At 41.4% G+C, this 18,194-nt stretch overlaps 1 protein-coding gene across 2 annotated transcripts in view; it reads left to right on the forward strand.

Annotated features, from left to right (window-relative positions):
* The window catches only part of wdr11 (WD repeat domain 11), a 142,135-nt gene extending 130,405 nt beyond the window's left edge, over positions 1–11,730 (forward strand). For both annotated transcript variants that reach the window (XM_071379724.1, XM_071379725.1), the window contains exons 25-29: positions 4,988–5,153; positions 5,752–5,849; positions 6,092–6,237; positions 6,820–6,899; positions 7,607–11,730. In XM_071379724.1, the coding sequence (XP_071235825.1) occupies positions 4,988–5,153; positions 5,752–5,849; positions 6,092–6,237; positions 6,820–6,899; positions 7,607–7,788 (672 nt within the window). In that variant the 3' untranslated portion in view covers positions 7,789–11,730. The remainder of the gene's footprint in view (positions 1–4,987; positions 5,154–5,751; positions 5,850–6,091; positions 6,238–6,819; positions 6,900–7,606) is intronic.
* The last annotated feature ends 6,464 nt before the right edge of the window (positions 11,731–18,194 follow it).

Below are 18,194 nucleotides of genomic sequence, written 5' to 3' on the forward strand. Positions count from 1 at the left end.
AAAGTACAGAGAGATCCTTGATGAAAACCTGCTCCAGAACTCTCAGGACCTCAGACTGTGGCAACTGTTCACCTTCCAACAGGACAACGACCCTAAGCCCACAGCCAAGACAACGCAGGAATGGCTTCGGGACAAGATTCTGAATGTCCTTCAATGGCCCAGCCAGAGCCCGGAATTGAACATCTCTGGAGAGACCTGAAATTAGATGTGCAGCGACGCTCCCCATCCAACCTGACAGAGCTTGAGAGGATCTGCACATGTGTGCCAAGCTTGTAGCGTCATACCCAAGAAGACTCGATGCTGTAATCGCTGCCGAACGTACTAAAACAAAGTACTGTGACACACTGCCCCAGACCATGACGGATCCTCCACTTCCAAATCGATCCCGCTCCAGAGTACAGGCCTTGGTGTAACGCTCATTCCATCGACGATAAACGTGAATCTGACCATCACCCCTGGTGAGACAAAACCGCAACTCGTCAGTGAAGAGCACTTTTTGCCAGTCCTGTCTGGTCCAGCGAAGGTGGGTTTGTGCCCATAGGCAACGTTGTTGCCGGTGTACCTGTCCCGCAGGTGTGGTGATCGGATGTCCTGATCCTGTGCAGGTGTTGTTCCACGTGGTCTGCCACTGCGGGGACAATCAGCTGTCCGTCCTGTCTCCCTGCCGCACCGTCTTAGGCGTCTCACAGTACGGACATTGCAATTTATTGCCCTGGACACATCTACAGTCCTCATGCCTCCTTGCAGCATGCCTATGGTACATTCAAGCAGATAAGCAGGGACCCTGGACATCTTTCTTTTGGTGTTTTTCAGAGTCAGTAGAAAGGCCTATTTAGTGTCCTAAGTTTTCATAACTGTGACCTTAATTGCCTACTGTCTGTAAGCTGTTAGTGTCTTAACGACCGTTCCACAGGTGCATGTTCATTAATTGTTTATGGTTCATTGAACAAGCATGGGAATAGGGGGGCGCTATTTCCACTTTGTAAAAAATCGTTCCCAAATTAAACTGCCTCGTACTCAATTCTTGCTCGTACAATATGCATATTATTATTACTATTGGATAGAAAACACTCTCTAGTTTCTAAAACCGTTTGAATTATATCTGTGTGTAAAACAGAACTCATTTTGCAGCAAACTTCCTGTCAGGAAGTGAGAAATCTGAAATCGAGGGCTCTGTTCCAGGGTCAGTCTATTAATTTGCATGGAATCTTTGGGTCTACATGCACTGCATACGCCTTCCACTAGATGTCAGTAGGCAGTGAGAGTTAGAATGGGGTGTAGCTAGATCTGAGGCCGAACAAGACCTCTTGGAACCGTGGGTCTGGTCTTTCCACCGTTTGGCTTGACGCAAGAGGGACCTCTGCATTGCGTTCAGAAAAGCTTTCCTTTTAGAAGTTAGATATATCCGGCTCTGATTTTATTTGATATATGTGTTAAAAACATCAAACTAGTTATATTAAACCGACTTATATCAGTTTATAGCAGTTGATTGCGATTTTCGGTATTTTGTTTGTTATGCGTTCTGGTGAGTTGGGCACTTCCGTGCCGCATGGCCAGCTTTGTTAGCTAAATCGACAGATGAAGACGACATTCTACAACCGAACAACGATTATTCTGGAAAAAGGACACCTTGTACAAGATTCTGATGGAAGCTCATCAAATAGTAGGAACCATTTATGATATTATTTCGAATTTCTGTCAAATGTTTAGACTATATTCCGCCCAGATTTCGGGCGCTGTCTCGCTATAACGTAAGCTGTATGTCGTACTAAGGTTATTTTTAAAAATCTAACACAGCGGTTGCATTAAGAACTAGTGTATCTTTCATTTGCTGTTCAACCTGTATTTTTTAGTAAAGTATATGATTAGTTATTTGATTAGATGAGTGAGTGAGTGTCAGAAATATATCCGGATTATTTTGTGCAGTTTGGCTAGTATTCACATTCTTCAACCACGAATTGTACCGCTAAATATGCACATTTTCAAACAAACCATATGTATTGTGTAATATGATGTTATAGGACTGTCATCTGATGAAGTTTGAGAAGGTTAGTGAAAAAATGTATATCTTTTGCTGGTTTATTCGCTATCGCTAACGTGCCTTGAATGAATGTGGTTGTGTGGTAGGCTATTGTAGTAAGCTAATATAATGCTATATTGTGTTTTCGCTGTAAAACACTTAAAAAATCTGAAATATTGGCTGGATTCACAAGATGTTTGTCTTTCATTTGCTGTACACCATGTATTTTTCATAAATGTTTTATGATGAGTATTTAGGTATTTCACGTTGGTTTCTGTAGTTATTCTAGCTGCTTTGGTGAGACTTGTGATGGTGGCTGCAATGTAAAACTATGATTTATACCTCAAATATGCACATTTTTCGAACAAAACATATGCTATACAATAAATCTGTTATAAGACTGTCATCTGATGAAGTTGTTTCTTGGTTAGTGACTATTTATATCTTTATTTGGTCGAATTTGTGATAGCTACCTATGCAGTAAAAAAATTGTGAAAAAAACAGTTGGGTCTTTTGCTATCGTGGTTAGCTAATAGAAATACATATTGTGTTTTCCCTGTAAAACATTTTAAAAATCGGAAATGATGGCTGGATTCACAAGATGTTTGTCTTTCATCTGGTGTCTTGGACTTGTGATTTCATGATATTTAGATGCTAGTATTTACTTGTGGCGCTATGCTAGGCTATGCTAGTCAGCTTTTTTACTGATGAGGGTGCTCCCGGATCCGGGATGAGTGCCAAGTAGAAGTTAAAGCCTTTACAATGAAGATCTGTGAAGTTATTTGGATTTTTACGAATTATCTTCGAAAGACAGGGTCCTGAAAAATGTCTTTCTTTGCTGAGTTTATATACATTTGCTACAATTTCTAAAAACCTGTTATTGCTTTGTCATTGTGGGCTATTGTCTGGAGATTTACGAGAGAAAAAAACAAACAATTGAATCCATTTTTGAATAAGGCTGTAACTTATCAAAATGTGGAAAAAGTCGAGGTGTCTGAATATTTTCCAAATGCACTTTATGCTCGGAAGTCTGGAGATCCTAAACATGTTTATGTTAACTTCTCTAGGATAGGTGGGACGGTAGCCGAAAACTTGGCCAAAATCCAGAAAAAATGTAGCGCGCCAAATTCAAATATATTACCATACAAATCAATCTTTCATGAAATCACACGTGAAAGACACCAAATTAAAGCTACACATGTTGTGAATCCAGCCAACATGTCTGATTTCAAAAAGGATTTACGGGGACAGCACACCAAACAATTATGTTAGCTCAGTACATAGCCACAGAAAAACACAGCCATTTTCCCAGCAAAAGATAGTAGTAACAAAAACCAGAAATAGAGATAAAATGAATCACTAACCTTTGAATATCTTCTTCAGATGACACTCATATGACATCATGTTACACAATACATTTATGTTTTGTTCGATAATGTGCATATTTATATCCACAAATCTCGGTTTACATTGGCGCCATGTTCAGAAATGCCTCCAAAATATCCGGAGTAATTACAGAGAGCCACGTCAAATAACAGAAATATTAATCATAAACTTTGATGAAAGATACATGTTTTACATATAATTAAAGATACACTTGTTCCTAATGCAACCGCTGTGTCAGATTTATTTATTTTTTATTACGTAAAAATCACACCATGCAATAATCTGAGACGGCGCTCAGATAGTAACAACATTTCTCCGCCATGTTGGAGTCAACAGAAATACGAAATTACATCATAAATATTCCCTTACCTTTGATTATCTTCATCAGAATGCAGTGCCAGGAATCCTAGTTCCACAATAAATCGTTGTTTTGTTCGATAATGTCCATTACTTATGTCCAATTAGCTAATTTTGCTAGCATGTGTAGTGCACGTGTCCAAACGCTCGCAGCTGCAGGCAAATGTCGGACAAAAACTTCAAAAAGTTATATTCCAGGTCGAATAAACTGGTCAAACTTAGTAGAGAATCAATCTTCAGGATGTTATCATTTATATCCAATAAGGTTCCAACCGGAGAATTCTTTTCAGTCTCTATAAGTAATGGAACGCAAGACGATATAATGAGGAAAGCGCGTGACCAAGAACTGGCAATCTGCCAGACCACTGACTCATCCCCCTCCCATCCGGTCCCACAACACAGCATAAGCTTCATTCCACGTTCTACTGACTGTTGACATCTAGTGGAAGGCGTATGAAGTGCAAACAGATCCATATATTACAGGGAATTGAATAGGTGATGACTTTAACAACGACCACTCTCAGAATTTTCACTTCCTGTTTGGATTTCTTCTCAGGTTTTTGCCTGCCATATGAGTTCTGTTATACTCACAGACATCATTCAAACAGTTTTAGAAACTTCAGAGTGTTTTCTATCCAATAGTAATAATAATATGCATATATTAGCATGTGGGACAGAGTAGGAGGCAGTTCACTATGGGCACGAAATTCATCCAAAAGTGAAAATGCTGCCCCCTATACTAAAGAAGTTAACTACTGGTCAATTACTCACTGGTCCATAGTGTATTGCCACCATTTACCTGATTAAAGGTATAAATAATGATTGTGTTTTTCCCTCCTCTCATTTACTCTCTGGACCTCTTTTCTTTGTTCTTTATTTGGATCCCCATTAGCTGACGCCTTGGCCCTAGCGACCGCTAGTCTTCCTAGAGTCCACAAAAGAAAGACATTGCAAACATAACAGAGATGCCCCAAAAACATATGAAAAACACTGTCAATTTGGACAATGGTAGGCATCACAGACATTGAATAAAGAACAGCGAGACGAGAGAACTCAAAGCAACACAATACCTTTGACACACACCCTCTTTCAACTTCCCTGTCTCTCTCTCACGGTCTTTATCCCCAATAAAGAAAATAAAACAGTTGCGAGCTGTGGGACTGCCTCCTTTAAAATAACAAATGATCTTAAAACATTTCTCTTCTCCTGTCTTCTCTCCCTCAGACGGACCGAGCGGTGCAGTTGCTGTTGGAGACTAGTGCTGACAACCCCAGTTACTACTGTGACTCGCTGAAGGCGTGTCTGGTGACCACCATCACCTCCTCAGGGCCCTCCCAGAGCACCATCAAACTAGTGGCCACCAACATGATCGCCAACGGCAAACTGGCAGGTAACTGGAAGCCATATAATTAAATATAACTCTAGTTTATGGAAGGTTAATGACATCTGCCACTCTAGTATTTTATTTCTAAGCTGCCTTCCCAGAGCACCATCAAACTGGTGGCCACAATCATGATCTCCAAAGGCAATCTGGCATGTACTGGTGGCCATAAAGCTCAATAGAACACTAGTTCTGTTAAGTTTTATGATGTCAGTCACTCTAGTATTATACTGTATATCTACGCAGGTGGCTACAAAGAGACTATTGTTTCAACTGTGGTACCATTGTGCTGTATACCATGGGCTCTAATACCCAGAACAGCCTAGGCAGAGCCTCTGCCATTGCACGCCCCCACCTCTAGTTCTATGGAGTAGGTTGTGTGTTGAGTGTATTATTATGCAGTGTATTATTACCACGGTCCCCTTCTGCAGCACAGCAGCTCACATAACAGGTAGTTTAACTCCACAGCCCATTAAAAAAAAAAGGCCTTTTAGCGCAGTTATAGCTTCCCTTAGTAATCAATCCTCAAACCACCCTCATCTCACACACTCCATCACTCTCTCTGTCTCGCTCTCTCTCCCACTCTCTTTTTTTCTCCGTCTGTCAGAGGGAGTACAACTGCTGTGTTTGATTGACAAGGCTGCGGACGCATGCCGATACCTGCAGACCTATGGGGAGTGGAACCGCGCTGCCTGGCTGGCTAAGGTAACTTATCTTTCACTCATCTGTCCATCATCAGTATCCCATTTTATAGTACTAGGCCCGGAGAAACTCTCAGATCATATTGCTGGGCCGGAGTCAAGGAGATGGTTCGTTGCAAATCAAGAGTGTACCGTCATGTAAAATGTCGTGGTAGTTAAGATAAAGCCTATGAAACCTAGTTGAAATTCTAACTTGATTGCGTATGTCTGCCTCTGTATGCGCGTGTGCCTGCGACTGTGTGCCAGGTGCGCCTGAACCCGGCAGAGAGCTCAGACGTGCTAAAGCGTTGGGCAGAGCACCTCTGCTCCCCCCAGGTCAACCAGAAGTCTAAGGCCATCCTAGTGCTGCTATCCTTGGGCTGCTTCCATAAAGTAGGAGAGATGCTCCAAAGGTAACATTAACAGCCTCTCTCTCTCTCATCTTCCCCATGATCAGCTCCTCTGTGACTTTATTCTGCTTTTTGCTCAGCTCTGCGTTATCCATCACTCTGTCTCCAAATTGGTCCTCGTTGTCTAACTTTGAGCATTTACAAAGGTGCGGTGGTGCCCTCCTACCTTGCTTCTCTCGCCACGTTCAATATTGATCTGCTCTGTGTAAGTGGACCTGCTGTCTCAGTGGCAGCCTGCATTTTAATATGCCTCTCCCCATGACACATCTCAAATGAAATTAGAAAGGCGTGTGGCTGGCAGGCTGACGTGAAGCTTCAAGAACAGAGATATGAAAGTTGTGATGATGCACACCTCTCTCTGATGTCTCTCCCACCCCCCCTCCTCTCTCTGATGTCTCTCCCAACCCCCTCCTCTCTCTGATGTCTCTCCCACCCCCCCTCCTCTCTCTCTCTCTCTCTCTCTCTCTCTCTCTCTCTCTCTCTCTCTCTCTCTCTCTCTCTCTCTCTCTCTCTCTCTCTCTCTCTCTCCCTCTCCCCCCTGTCTCTCTACCTCTTTCTCCCATCCATCAATCTCAACTGTGACAGCATGAGGTACTTTGACCGTGCGGCGCTCTTCATTGAAGCCTGTCTGAAGTACGGAGTGATGGAGGCCAACGATTCCACCAATATCCTTTCAAAGTGAAGACATCATACAGTCTGCGGCTGTGCTAATCAGGTTATTCTCAGTCTTTCTCACATAAAGTGTGTCTGGTCTAATACCACAGCAGTCTGGACGTACTGTACCTTTTATAGGACCGTTCACATGCTTTATTTTCTTCACCTGAAGAGTGAACACCACACTACCTTTTGTACCTTGATGTTTTATTCAGACAGAAGAGAGGGAGATTGATGAATAGGTGAAACAGTATGAAGGGTTGAGGCGGGGATTGAACCCCAGTCTCCGGGGTTGTGGTACACAGTATGTGCAGAGCCAGAAGTGTTAACACTCAACTACAGGCTGAACACTTCACATCCTTTATCCAACCACATCTTACTGTGCATTGGGGTTTGTCTGTTTCTTGTTTTTACCACACTTTATTGAGCAACTTAAATTCACTGCCCCTCTTTAAATAGCTAGGTTTGGCTACCTTCTGTCCTAAGATATCAGAGAACTCAGACACAGAGAACAAAAACTCTGATTGTTATCCTGGAGGGACATACCCTGCTAGGTTAGCCCAAGAGAGTAGTCTGCTGTGTGTCTGTTCCATGAGTAATCTTGATTGAGAGGAATCTAAAGTGTTGTTGTGCAGAATGGTCCTGGGTTTCGGGCCCATTGAGGGGTTTTATTTGAAACCATTCCCCAGTGTTTTCTCCTTGACCTATGTGTCGCCACATAAGCTGATCGGGGCTGCGTTCGTGGACTACGCCCGACTGCTGCGCACCCTGGGCCTGAGGGAGAGCGCCGCGTTCTGGGCATCGCGGGCAGGGGGCGCCGGAGAGCAGCTGCTGGAAGAACTCTTCCAGGGAGAGGGGGCAGTGCCCGAGGAAACGGAGGGCCCGGAGAACACCGAGTGATCCCTGAGTGTGGAGGAGAGAAAAGGGGAGGAGTTGCCCATAAGCAAAGATCTATGATCAGCTAACGCTCTCACCCCCTCCTAACCGTAACTATTACAGGTGAAAATGCTAAACTGATCTTGGATAAGTGTTCTAGGGGCAATTTAGGGGGAGAGGAGAGGAAGTGTTTTTCACTGGAGATTGCCATGTCTGTGAATATGTTTGTGTGTGTTCTGATTCGTCACGTGATCAGTGTATGTGTATGCATGTTGATTTCTCCCCCAGTGGCAGACCAAATGGAACCACACACTCACTCGCACAGCAAATACATACATTCATGGTTATTAAAAACAGATTAAGAGATTATAATCCGTTTTTGTTGATTGATTTGAGATTTTGAATGATCTGTTAGCTTTATTTTGAGTGTTTTTTTAATAATCTGACTCTTCTGCGGAAGATTCGATCAAAGTTTGCTGACTGTCGACGTACTGCTATTACCGTTTAAAGCAGTTAAAAGTGGCACAACCTTTTATCCTTCAACATTCTGTATTATACACTCCCTTTTATTTAATGATGGTGTCAGTGTAAATTTAAATTAATGTTTGAATGAATGACATTAAGGTCAAGTGAGTGTCCATTCCCTGTAGCTCAGACATGAAGCAGACCAATGTCCCACACAATGTACCTGACCTGGGTTCAAATACTATTTGAAATCTTTCAAATACTTTGAGTGTTTGCTTTAGCCTGCTTGGAGTGTCAGATGGGCGTGGTTTGCACGGTTGAGACGTATCTATTGGTTATATTGCAGCAGGCAAGCTCAGTCAAGCACGTGTTGTAGTATTTGAGCCCCGGTCTGCTGTGTAGTGACTGAGAGTAGGTGGTATAGAGCAGCTCTATTAAGACTGACCAAAGCCAGGCATAGTTAGCACAGGGGACTGCATTCATCAACTTCTCCCTGCATTACAGATGGGACACTGATGAGGCTCTTCCTCTAGTCTAGTTAGCCAGGATTGTTTGCGCTAACAGACACAGTATATTATACCCCTACACAGAAGAGAGGATTTGACCACTGCTAGCTATAAGGGCTTCTTGGTTAATATATAAAATGTGGGCATGAAGTATTCAACAGTTGGATTGCAGATTGATCTCCAGCTTTTTCCTATAAGGACATAAGATGTCAGTTTTATTGTGTGTTTTCTGATGTGTGAAGTATGAGGATGTCTCATTAAAATATCATGTTTAGCAAATCATTCTAGTGGACCAGAAAAGACAGAATCAGCATGAAGTTGACTGCTGTTCTGTCAAGATCACTAAAAGTCATGGCATTGGCTGGTACCAGGCTCAGGACTAAAATGAGCCAATCAGCAAGTACTTCCTGTCGCACACTGTAGGGTTGCATTCTAAAGGATCCACAAACTGCATTACACAATCTGTATCTAAGTACAGTTGAAGTCAGAAGTTTACATACACCTTAGCCAAATACATTTCAACTCAGTTTTTCACAATTCCTGACAATTAATCCTGGTAAAAGGTCAGTTAGGATCACCACTTTATTTTACGAATGTGAAATGTCAGAATAATAGCAGAGAGAATGATTTATTTCAGGTTTTTTTTCTTTCATCACATTCCCAGTGCGTCAGAAGTTTACATACACTCAATTCGTATTTGGTAGCATTGCCTTTAAATTGTTTAACTTGGGTCAAATGTTTCGGGTAGCCTTCCACAAGCTTCCCACAATAAGTTGGTTGAATTCTGGCCAATTCCCTCTGACAGAGCTGGTGTAACTGAGTCAGGTTTGTAGGCATCCTTGCTTGCATAAGGTTTTTCAGTTCTCCCTACAAATATTCTATGGGATTGAGGTCAGGGCTTTGATGGCCACTCCAATACCTTGACTTTGTTGTCCTTAAGCCATTTTGCCACAACTTTGGACGTATACTTGGGGTCATTGTCCATATGGAAGACCCGTGCTTCACGGTTGGGATGGTGTTCTTCGGCTTGCAAGCATCCTCCTTTTTCCTCCGAACATAACGATGGTCATTGTGGCCAAACAGTTCTATTTTTGATTCATCAGACCGGACCGGAGGATATTTCTCCAAAAAGTAAGATCTTTGTCCCCATGTGCAGTTGCAAATCGTAGACTGGCTTTTTTATGGCGGTTTTGGAGCAGTGGCTTCTTCCTTGCTGAGCGGCCTTTGAATGGTTATGTCGATATAAGACTCGTTTTACTGTGGATATAGATACTTTTGTACCTGTTTCCTCCAGCATCTTCACCATGTCCTTTGCTGTTGTTCTGGGATTCATTTGCACTTTTCGCACCAAAGTACGTTCATCTCTAGGAGACAAAACGCGTCTCCTTCCTGAATGGTATGACGGCTGTGTGGTGCCGTGGTATTTATACTTGCATACTATTGTTTGTACAGATGAACGTGGTACCTTCAGGCGTTTGGAAATTGCTCCCAAGATGAACCAGACTTGTGGAGGTCTACATTTTTTTTCTGAGGCCTTGGCTGATTTCTTTTGATTTTCCCAGGATGTCAAGCAAAGAGGCACTGAGTTTGAAGGTATGCCTTGAAAGACTTCCACAGGTATACCTCCAATTGAGTCAAATTATGTCAATTAGCATATCAGAGGCTTCTAAAGCCATGACATCATTTTCTGGAATTTTCCAAGCTGTTTAAAGGCACAGTCAACTTAGTGTATGTAAACTTCTGACCCACTGGAATTGTGATACAGTGAATTATAAGTGAAATAATCTGTAAACAATTGTTGGAAAAATGACAAAGTAGATGTCCTAACCAACTTGCCAAAAGTATAGTTTGTTAACAAGAAATTTGTGGAGTGGTTGAAAAACGAGTTTTAATGACTCCAACCTAAGTGTATGTAAACTTCCGACTTCAACTGTATCAGTAGGCTAAACCATTCTAACCATTGACTCACACCCACATACCAAAAACTGTATAGCTCTTAAACCACTCACCAAAAACGACCAATCCCTTGTCAACTCTTCCGTATTAGGAGAGCGGGTAAAATATTGTTTTTTTCCCCCTGCCTCGTCTGTCTTGTTAAAAGTCAAAACTATTAAAGAAATGAATTATTTTAAAAAATATATATACTTAAAAATATGTGAATGATGTACATGAAAAGTAATTCTGTGTTTAGTAGCACTTGTATTATGTTTTCTTGTTCAGAAATTATATTGTAACTAAATCCGTGTGTCGTTCTGTTGCCGAAACACGTGAGTGCTGTTCTAGTCTGGGATGTTGTTGACCACCCTAGGCAATGTCACTATGGTAACCCATGCTTATTTTGGGGATTACACAGGGCTTAGTTCCCACATATCCGTCATGTAGTTTCAGTGTGTTTGGAGTTTTAGTTTCCATTATGCCTGAAATGGACTAGAGTCCAAACCATAGAAATAGAATCTATGGTTTACTATTTCTATGGTCTAAAAGATCCAATCAGTTGATATGATACTGTTTATGTTGATCTAATCATGTCCTACAGTATTGTCAAAGTAATATTGTACCCCTAGCCTGGTCCCAAATCTATTTATGCTGTCTTGCCAATGCTGCCCATAGGAGTTGGCAAGACAGCACAAACAGACCTGGAATCAGGCTACTGTACCCCTTCTGGTGTCTTTTAAAGTAGATTTGTATTAACAACTGCTGCTTTGTTTCATTTTGTTGTTAAACTTTACAGAACAACTGTCTGCCTTTTTAAGGGGTTATTGTATGTGACTTAGACGTTAACTACATATAGAAAAAAATCTGCCTTTTTTATTTTGTTTTGATTTGAAGAAAATTTATCATTTTGACGGTGTCAAAAATTGGAAAAGCTTTGCCTTTTTTTCTTGTCGTCTCATAATGTTTACACTGAGTGACCCTCACGTCCGCTTTGAGCTTTATAAATCTTGTTCTGGGAAGAAAAAAAATCAAATGGATAGCAATAAAAGCATTTAAAGTATCTACCTGTATTGTGTCTATCTCTCTATCTGACCACATGAGGGCACTGTTGTACTATGAGAGAGACAAAGTGAGTAAAAAAAAGTGTATCAAACAGCCATGGACAGACTGGAATACTTTTGGGAAATCCCTTTAGTACATTAAATCAAATGTTAAGTCATTTAAAACGTCTGTGGGGTGGGGGGGGGGGGGGGTTCTAAGCTGACATGGAATTGTTTTCAGGAGTTCATACCATGGATTGTTTAGGTATTTGATTTTGGATTTTAGGACCCCTTTATGTATAAAAAATATATTTAAATTGTTGGATTCAATTTTTTTGGGCATTTACTAGCTCATAGAAATGCATTGAATAACACATTCATAAATGGCAAAAAAGGAATACGGTTTTGAGTATATGTCCTATATCTTTTGCCTTTTGGTAGGACGTCATTGTAAATAAGAATTTGTTCTTAACAGACTTTCCTGGTTAAATAAAGGTTAATTAACTAAAAATATAAAAATACCTAGGCGATCAGGAAATATATATATTTTTTACACACATTTAACCCCTTATTTTTGTTGGCAAGAAACTAACATTAATTTGTATGGGTTACATTTAGCCCATGACAGTTGTGGGGGTTGTAGAGCAAAACAGAAGAGTCTTCCTTTTCGAGAGTGGTCATAGTAGTTAGTAGGCCAAACCGTCTGGATGCTGCAGATGTTTTCGTGGGAAGACCAATTTTTGGGATGTCTCCTGGTTTGACAGACGGTTCTGTAGCTCTGCTACTTTCCACCGCAGATGCCGGATGGTGACATAAGCGGATGAGGTGGATTGAGACGCAGCCCATGCTAAAAAAACATATCTCTAGAATAAACTGACAGATTTTGATGGATTTTTAAAAATGTTACTTAGATTGACACACTGACTCTAATTCCTTGATTACAACGTCATTGCGCAAAATGGTACGAAGCATCATCTGGATATGTGTGCAACAAAAGTTAAATTCACCTTCTGCTACCATTTCTGTCAAGCCATCTACGCATACAGTTTGACGAGTAAGTTTGATAAATCCAATGCATGCACCACACAGAACGCACTGCAACTGCCTCTGCATCGCAACGCTGCAAGGCAAACGCAACATCCCATTGGAAATGAATGTTCTACTGGTGTACCAAAATGCAATGACGCTGTCGGTGTGATCGAGGTGTAAGGGGGTTTAAATGGCCTTGCTGTGGTTGATCGACCCCCACCCCCCACGTTTAGAATACATTTTTGTTCCTCTTTCCTGGCAAGTGCTGAGCTGTTGCATCCAATCCAATGTCAAGTTTGTGCTGTTTGTGCCTTCTCTCTAGCTCTCTCACCTCAATTTATTCAGTCATGCGCATTCTGTTGTTTCTCTTTACTGTGAAATGGAACTAAGAAAGAGGAAAAACAGTCTGAAACAAAAGGTCTTTCGGCCACACAAACAGCCTGATTGTGTGCTGCTGTTTAGTGCTTTAAAGAAAGTTGCTGGGTATGGGTCCCATCCGTTAGACCTGGGCTTAGTCCCAAATGGCAACCTATTCCCTATAGTGCACTACTTTTGACCAGGGCCCATAGATCTCTGGTCAAATGTAGTGCACTATGTAGGGAATATGGTATCATTTTGGACGCACCCCTGGAACATCAGTATGCTGTAGGGCCTAACAGGGCTGGGCCTGAGCCACAGCTAACCTATTCTCCCCACTGTTCCTCTGTACCTCAAGCCAGCCAGATTGGTCCTGTATTCACCCTGACATCCCCGGTACACCCTCCCATCCGCCGCTTCTCAGAACTGCTCAGATCCATCTACCATCCCTCTACCACCTTGGATGTGGCCCTTCTTTCTCTTTCTTTGTCGCTTTATCTCACTCTATCGCTTTCTCTCTTGCTTTCTCTCCCCTTCTCTCGCTCTCCCTCAGCTCTAAAGCATAGAGCCAACACTCGCTTCTGCACCACACAACACATTGAATTGTTTTTGTGTTTTTCTTAGTTGGTTTCCTGGATGACTTGTTTAGTTCCAGAGATTGAAAGAAAGTACATCACTCCCTTCCTCTCTTCCTTCTCTCCTCTTTCACCTCTTCATGCCTCTGCCTTTCTACAAAGGCTTGCAGATACAACAGTTCAAGTCTAATTTGCTTAGCTGTATACAGTCATTGTTCCAGACACTGTTGCATCGTGTATTTATAGTATTTATAGTATTTATTCAATACTCGCTCAATCATGACTATGGTCTTCCATGACTCCTGTGAGGATAACATGGCTCAGATCAGCTTGGCAATGGTTGACAATAACCAGACCCTCTCCCACCCAAAAAATGGGGGGGGACTGCCGGGTTGACAGCTCACACTCCGTTGTAAATTAATTTCTTACTGCTGCAGGGGCAGTATTGAGTAGCTTGGATGAAAGGTGCACAGAGGTGCCCAGAGTAAACGGCCTGCTCCTCAATCATAATTGCTAATATATGCATATTATTATTAGTATTGGATAGAAAACACTTTGAAGTTTCTAAAACTGTTTGAATTATGTCTGTGAGTAACAGAACTCATATGGCAGGCAAAAACCTGAGACAAAATGCAAACAGGAAGTGGAAACTATGAGGCTGGTAGATTTTCAACCAAGCTCTTATTGAAATCACAGCGAGATATGGATGAGTTTTCACTTCCTACGGCTTCCACTAGATGTCAACAGTCTGTAGAACTTTGTCTGATGACCACTGTGAAGGGGGGCCAGATGAGAGGAGAATTAGTCAGATCTGCTATGAGGTGACCATTCTTTGACCATGCGCGTTCACATGAGGGAGCTCTGTTCCATTGCTCATCTGAAGTCAATGTAATTCTCCGGTTGGAACGTTATTCAAGATTTATGTTAACAACATTCGAAAGATTGATTCAATATATCGTTTGACATGTTTCTACGGACTGTTACGGAACTTTTGGACATTTTGTCAGGTTTTAGTGAACGTGCTTCTCTGACGTTGGATTTGTATACCAAACACGCGACAAAAATAGCTATTTGGACATAAATGATGGACATTACCGAAAAAAACGAACATTTCTTGTGGATGTGGGAGTCCTGGGAGTGCATTCCGACGAAGATCAGCAAAGGTAAGTGAAGATTTATAATGCTTTTTATGAGTTTTGTTGACTGCACAATTTGGGCGGTTAACTGTATGGCTTGCTTTTGTGGCTGAATGCTGTTTTCAGATTATTGAATATTGTGTTTTGCCGTAAAGCTTTTTGAAATCTGACACAGCGGTTGCATTAAGAACAAGTGTATCTTTAATTCTATGTAAAACATGTATCTTTCATCAAAGTTTATGATGAGTATTTCTGTTATATGACGTCGCTCTCTGCAATTTCTCCGGATATTTTGGAGGCATTTCTGAACATGGCGCCAATGTAAACGGAGGTTTTTGGATATAAATATGAACTTAACCGAACAAGACATATGTATTGTGTAATATGAAGTCCTATGAGTGTCATCTGATGAAGATCATCAAAGGTTACTGATTCATTTAATCTCTATTTGTGCTATTTGTGACTCCTCTCTTTGGCTGGAAAAATGGCTGAATTTTTCTTTGAGTTGGTGGTGACCTAACATAATCGTTTGTGGTGCTTTCGCTGAAAAGCCTATTTGGAATCGGACACTTTGGTGGGATAAACAACAAATATTACCTTCAAAATGGTATAAGACACATGTATGTTTGAGGAATTTTAATTTCTGTAGTTTGATTTCTGTTGTTTGTATTTGGCGCCCTGCACTTTCACTGGCTGTTGTCATATCGATCCCGTTACCGGGATTGCAGCCATAAGAAGGTAAGCAGGAGAGAGCTCTCACTTTACCCTCCAGTATTGGCTAAAGGAATGTTCTTTGTCTCCCGCCCAAAACTCTAACCTCCAAAAAGTGAATACCGGAACAATATTTCTAACATGTGGGTAATGGTCAGTGGGGAACTCGTTTTGTGATGTCATTAAAAACTGTATGGACGAAATACTGTAACTTGACAGATAAAGGGGATATACTTTCCAAGTTTCCATCCAATATGTTGTGCATATAATATGAAACAAATATGAAAGTATTTTTCTTAAGATAGGAATGTGATTTTAGGAGTTATAAGATAATCTATCTCCTATGAACTCTGCATAAGTAAGTAGCCACGCCCCGAGTAAGGTCGGAGAGCATGTAAGACGGACGGAGCCGTCCCCTTTGGCCAGAGTGCATAAAAAGCCTTGGTAACGAAATTAACATTAGACCAGGAAAGCGTGGAGCGGTCACTACATGTCTGAAATGGTTGGAACTTTGGACCTCAACACGAGGTGAAGAAAATGAACTCACCTACCAGACCAGGACAAAATAGCTATAAAGTACATCGCCGTACCAGTGATTGTTTCCCCTCTCAGACAAACACTGGTACGGGCTAAGAATTTCTGAGGAAACACCCCAATGGAGACCGGACAACTAAGAAGGAGGACATTGTGACCTCTTGTGGACAATCAGAGCCTTACACGTGAGGAGACCCAACCAAACCCCTTTCTAAGAAGGTTTGGTTTTGACAGCGATAGACGACGAATGAAGGCATTCACACGTAAATACATTCATGATTTCTTACTCCAAACAGGCGGTGGTTCATGTGCAAAGTAAATGAGAGTAGTTTCCAAATGTATCAACGATACGTCTCTTTCTCTCTCTCTCTTTCTCTCTCCCTCCCACTTTTGGTAAACAAGCAGTCATGTTGTTAGTCCGCTAGGGACTTTTCCTCATGTATTAAGTGTATGCTTATTCTGTGTTATTATTTAGTTAACTAGTAAATGAATAATTAAACAATTTTGTGTAGTACTGAATCATGAGTAAGGCTGGATTATTTTGCAGATCCAAGAAGGTCATGACTGTTTAGAATAATTATATGATAAGAGGTTATGATTAATATTTGGACTGTTTTATGGATGTTATTTCGGGAGATAGTAACTCTTTATAACAACTAATTCCGTGGTGCCCCAAATCCTAATGAGTTCATTGTTACATGATTCATTTAATCGGGTAACAATTAAACATAGTTAGGGGATTAAATAAATAGCAGTCATCAGATTAATGAAAGTAAAGTCATGACACCATGGTGAATACATTGTTACAAAGATAATTTACCCAATGAGTCCCACTGCGACGCCGGCGTGATTTGGACTTGAACCACTTTTGTTTCAGGGTTGTACCATTGGATTTGTCTATTTATCCTGCATCTGTTGGTACCAACCATTAGTCTGTGTGATTAACGGGAGCTGAGCAAGAGCTGTGTTTGTGAGACCAGGGCGGATCCCGAAGGGACCCGGGGCCGGGTCTTTTTCCAAAAACATCTGTAGAGTCCGAATGGTTTGAGCTACAAACTATTAAAAGCTGTCTATGAAAAGCTGAGACTCACAGACACGCACATGTAACATGAGTTGCTCTATGACGCTCACAAGCTACGCAACTTGTTAGAAGGTAAGGGGTTTGTCTACGTAGAAGATTATAGGAAATCCAAGGCCATATTGTCTATAATACAATAATACTGTAATAAGCTCACATAGTTGCTGACACGGACTAGTTGCATATTAATTTCTCACTGAGCAGACAATCTCTGTACTTACAGCGTTCATATGCATGATGTTGCTTTGAAACAATTGCTTTGGAAGACTTAATTTGTCAATAAAACTCATGAATGCAACTGTTTGTCAAATTGTTTTGTGGCCCTTGATGTCCTGAAAAGAAAATTGTAAAAACACTTCTTTGTGAGGCTAAATATAAGGGCTGGACATGTAGAGAAATGAAAGTCAGATAAATGAAAAACAGATTTTTGCTGGTGTCTCGAGACTGATATGGTTCATCAACAATCATTTATGATAGCCTAGCGTTAAAGCATGGTCAACCCTCCATACAAGTGGTGATCGATCCAATAGGCCCCCTTTAGGAGGTGGCTTGCGAAAGCATATAGCACTGTGCAACTGAGGCGTACTCTGGGCTGCAGTAAAACATAGTTGGACCCTCTCGTAGGAGGAGATTCTCTCACTACTGGTGTTGACAGATAGCTTCATCTCGGTAAGGCAGGTCTAAGCCTGTTCCACCTGCAGAAAATGAATAATTCCTATTTCTTGCTTTTTTCCTCATCTTTCCTTCCACAGCACAGGGTGTAATTGTTCTGTCACCCCTGCTATTTAACGTTTTTACAACCCTTTCTCTTCCCCTTGTTTTTGAAACATCCACCTCCATACATACATCATAAATCAAGATGATTATTCTCCTGTGCTTAGTTTTGTCTACTCTATTAACATTTCCTTACTTTCCTCCTAGGCCACTACAGGGAACCTGATACATGTGGCATGGTCATATCCGTTTATCACACTCCTCCCTCAACCACATCTGGGGGTATCTTCTGGCATTGCAGGAAACCAGCCCGATATGATACACCTGCACTGCTCGCCACTTCTGATTGG

The sequence above is a fragment of the Salvelinus alpinus genome, chromosome 32 (genome assembly GCF_045679555.1).
Source record: "Salvelinus alpinus chromosome 32, SLU_Salpinus.1, whole genome shotgun sequence".
NCBI classification, from domain to species: domain Eukaryota; kingdom Metazoa; phylum Chordata; class Actinopteri; order Salmoniformes; family Salmonidae; genus Salvelinus; species Salvelinus alpinus.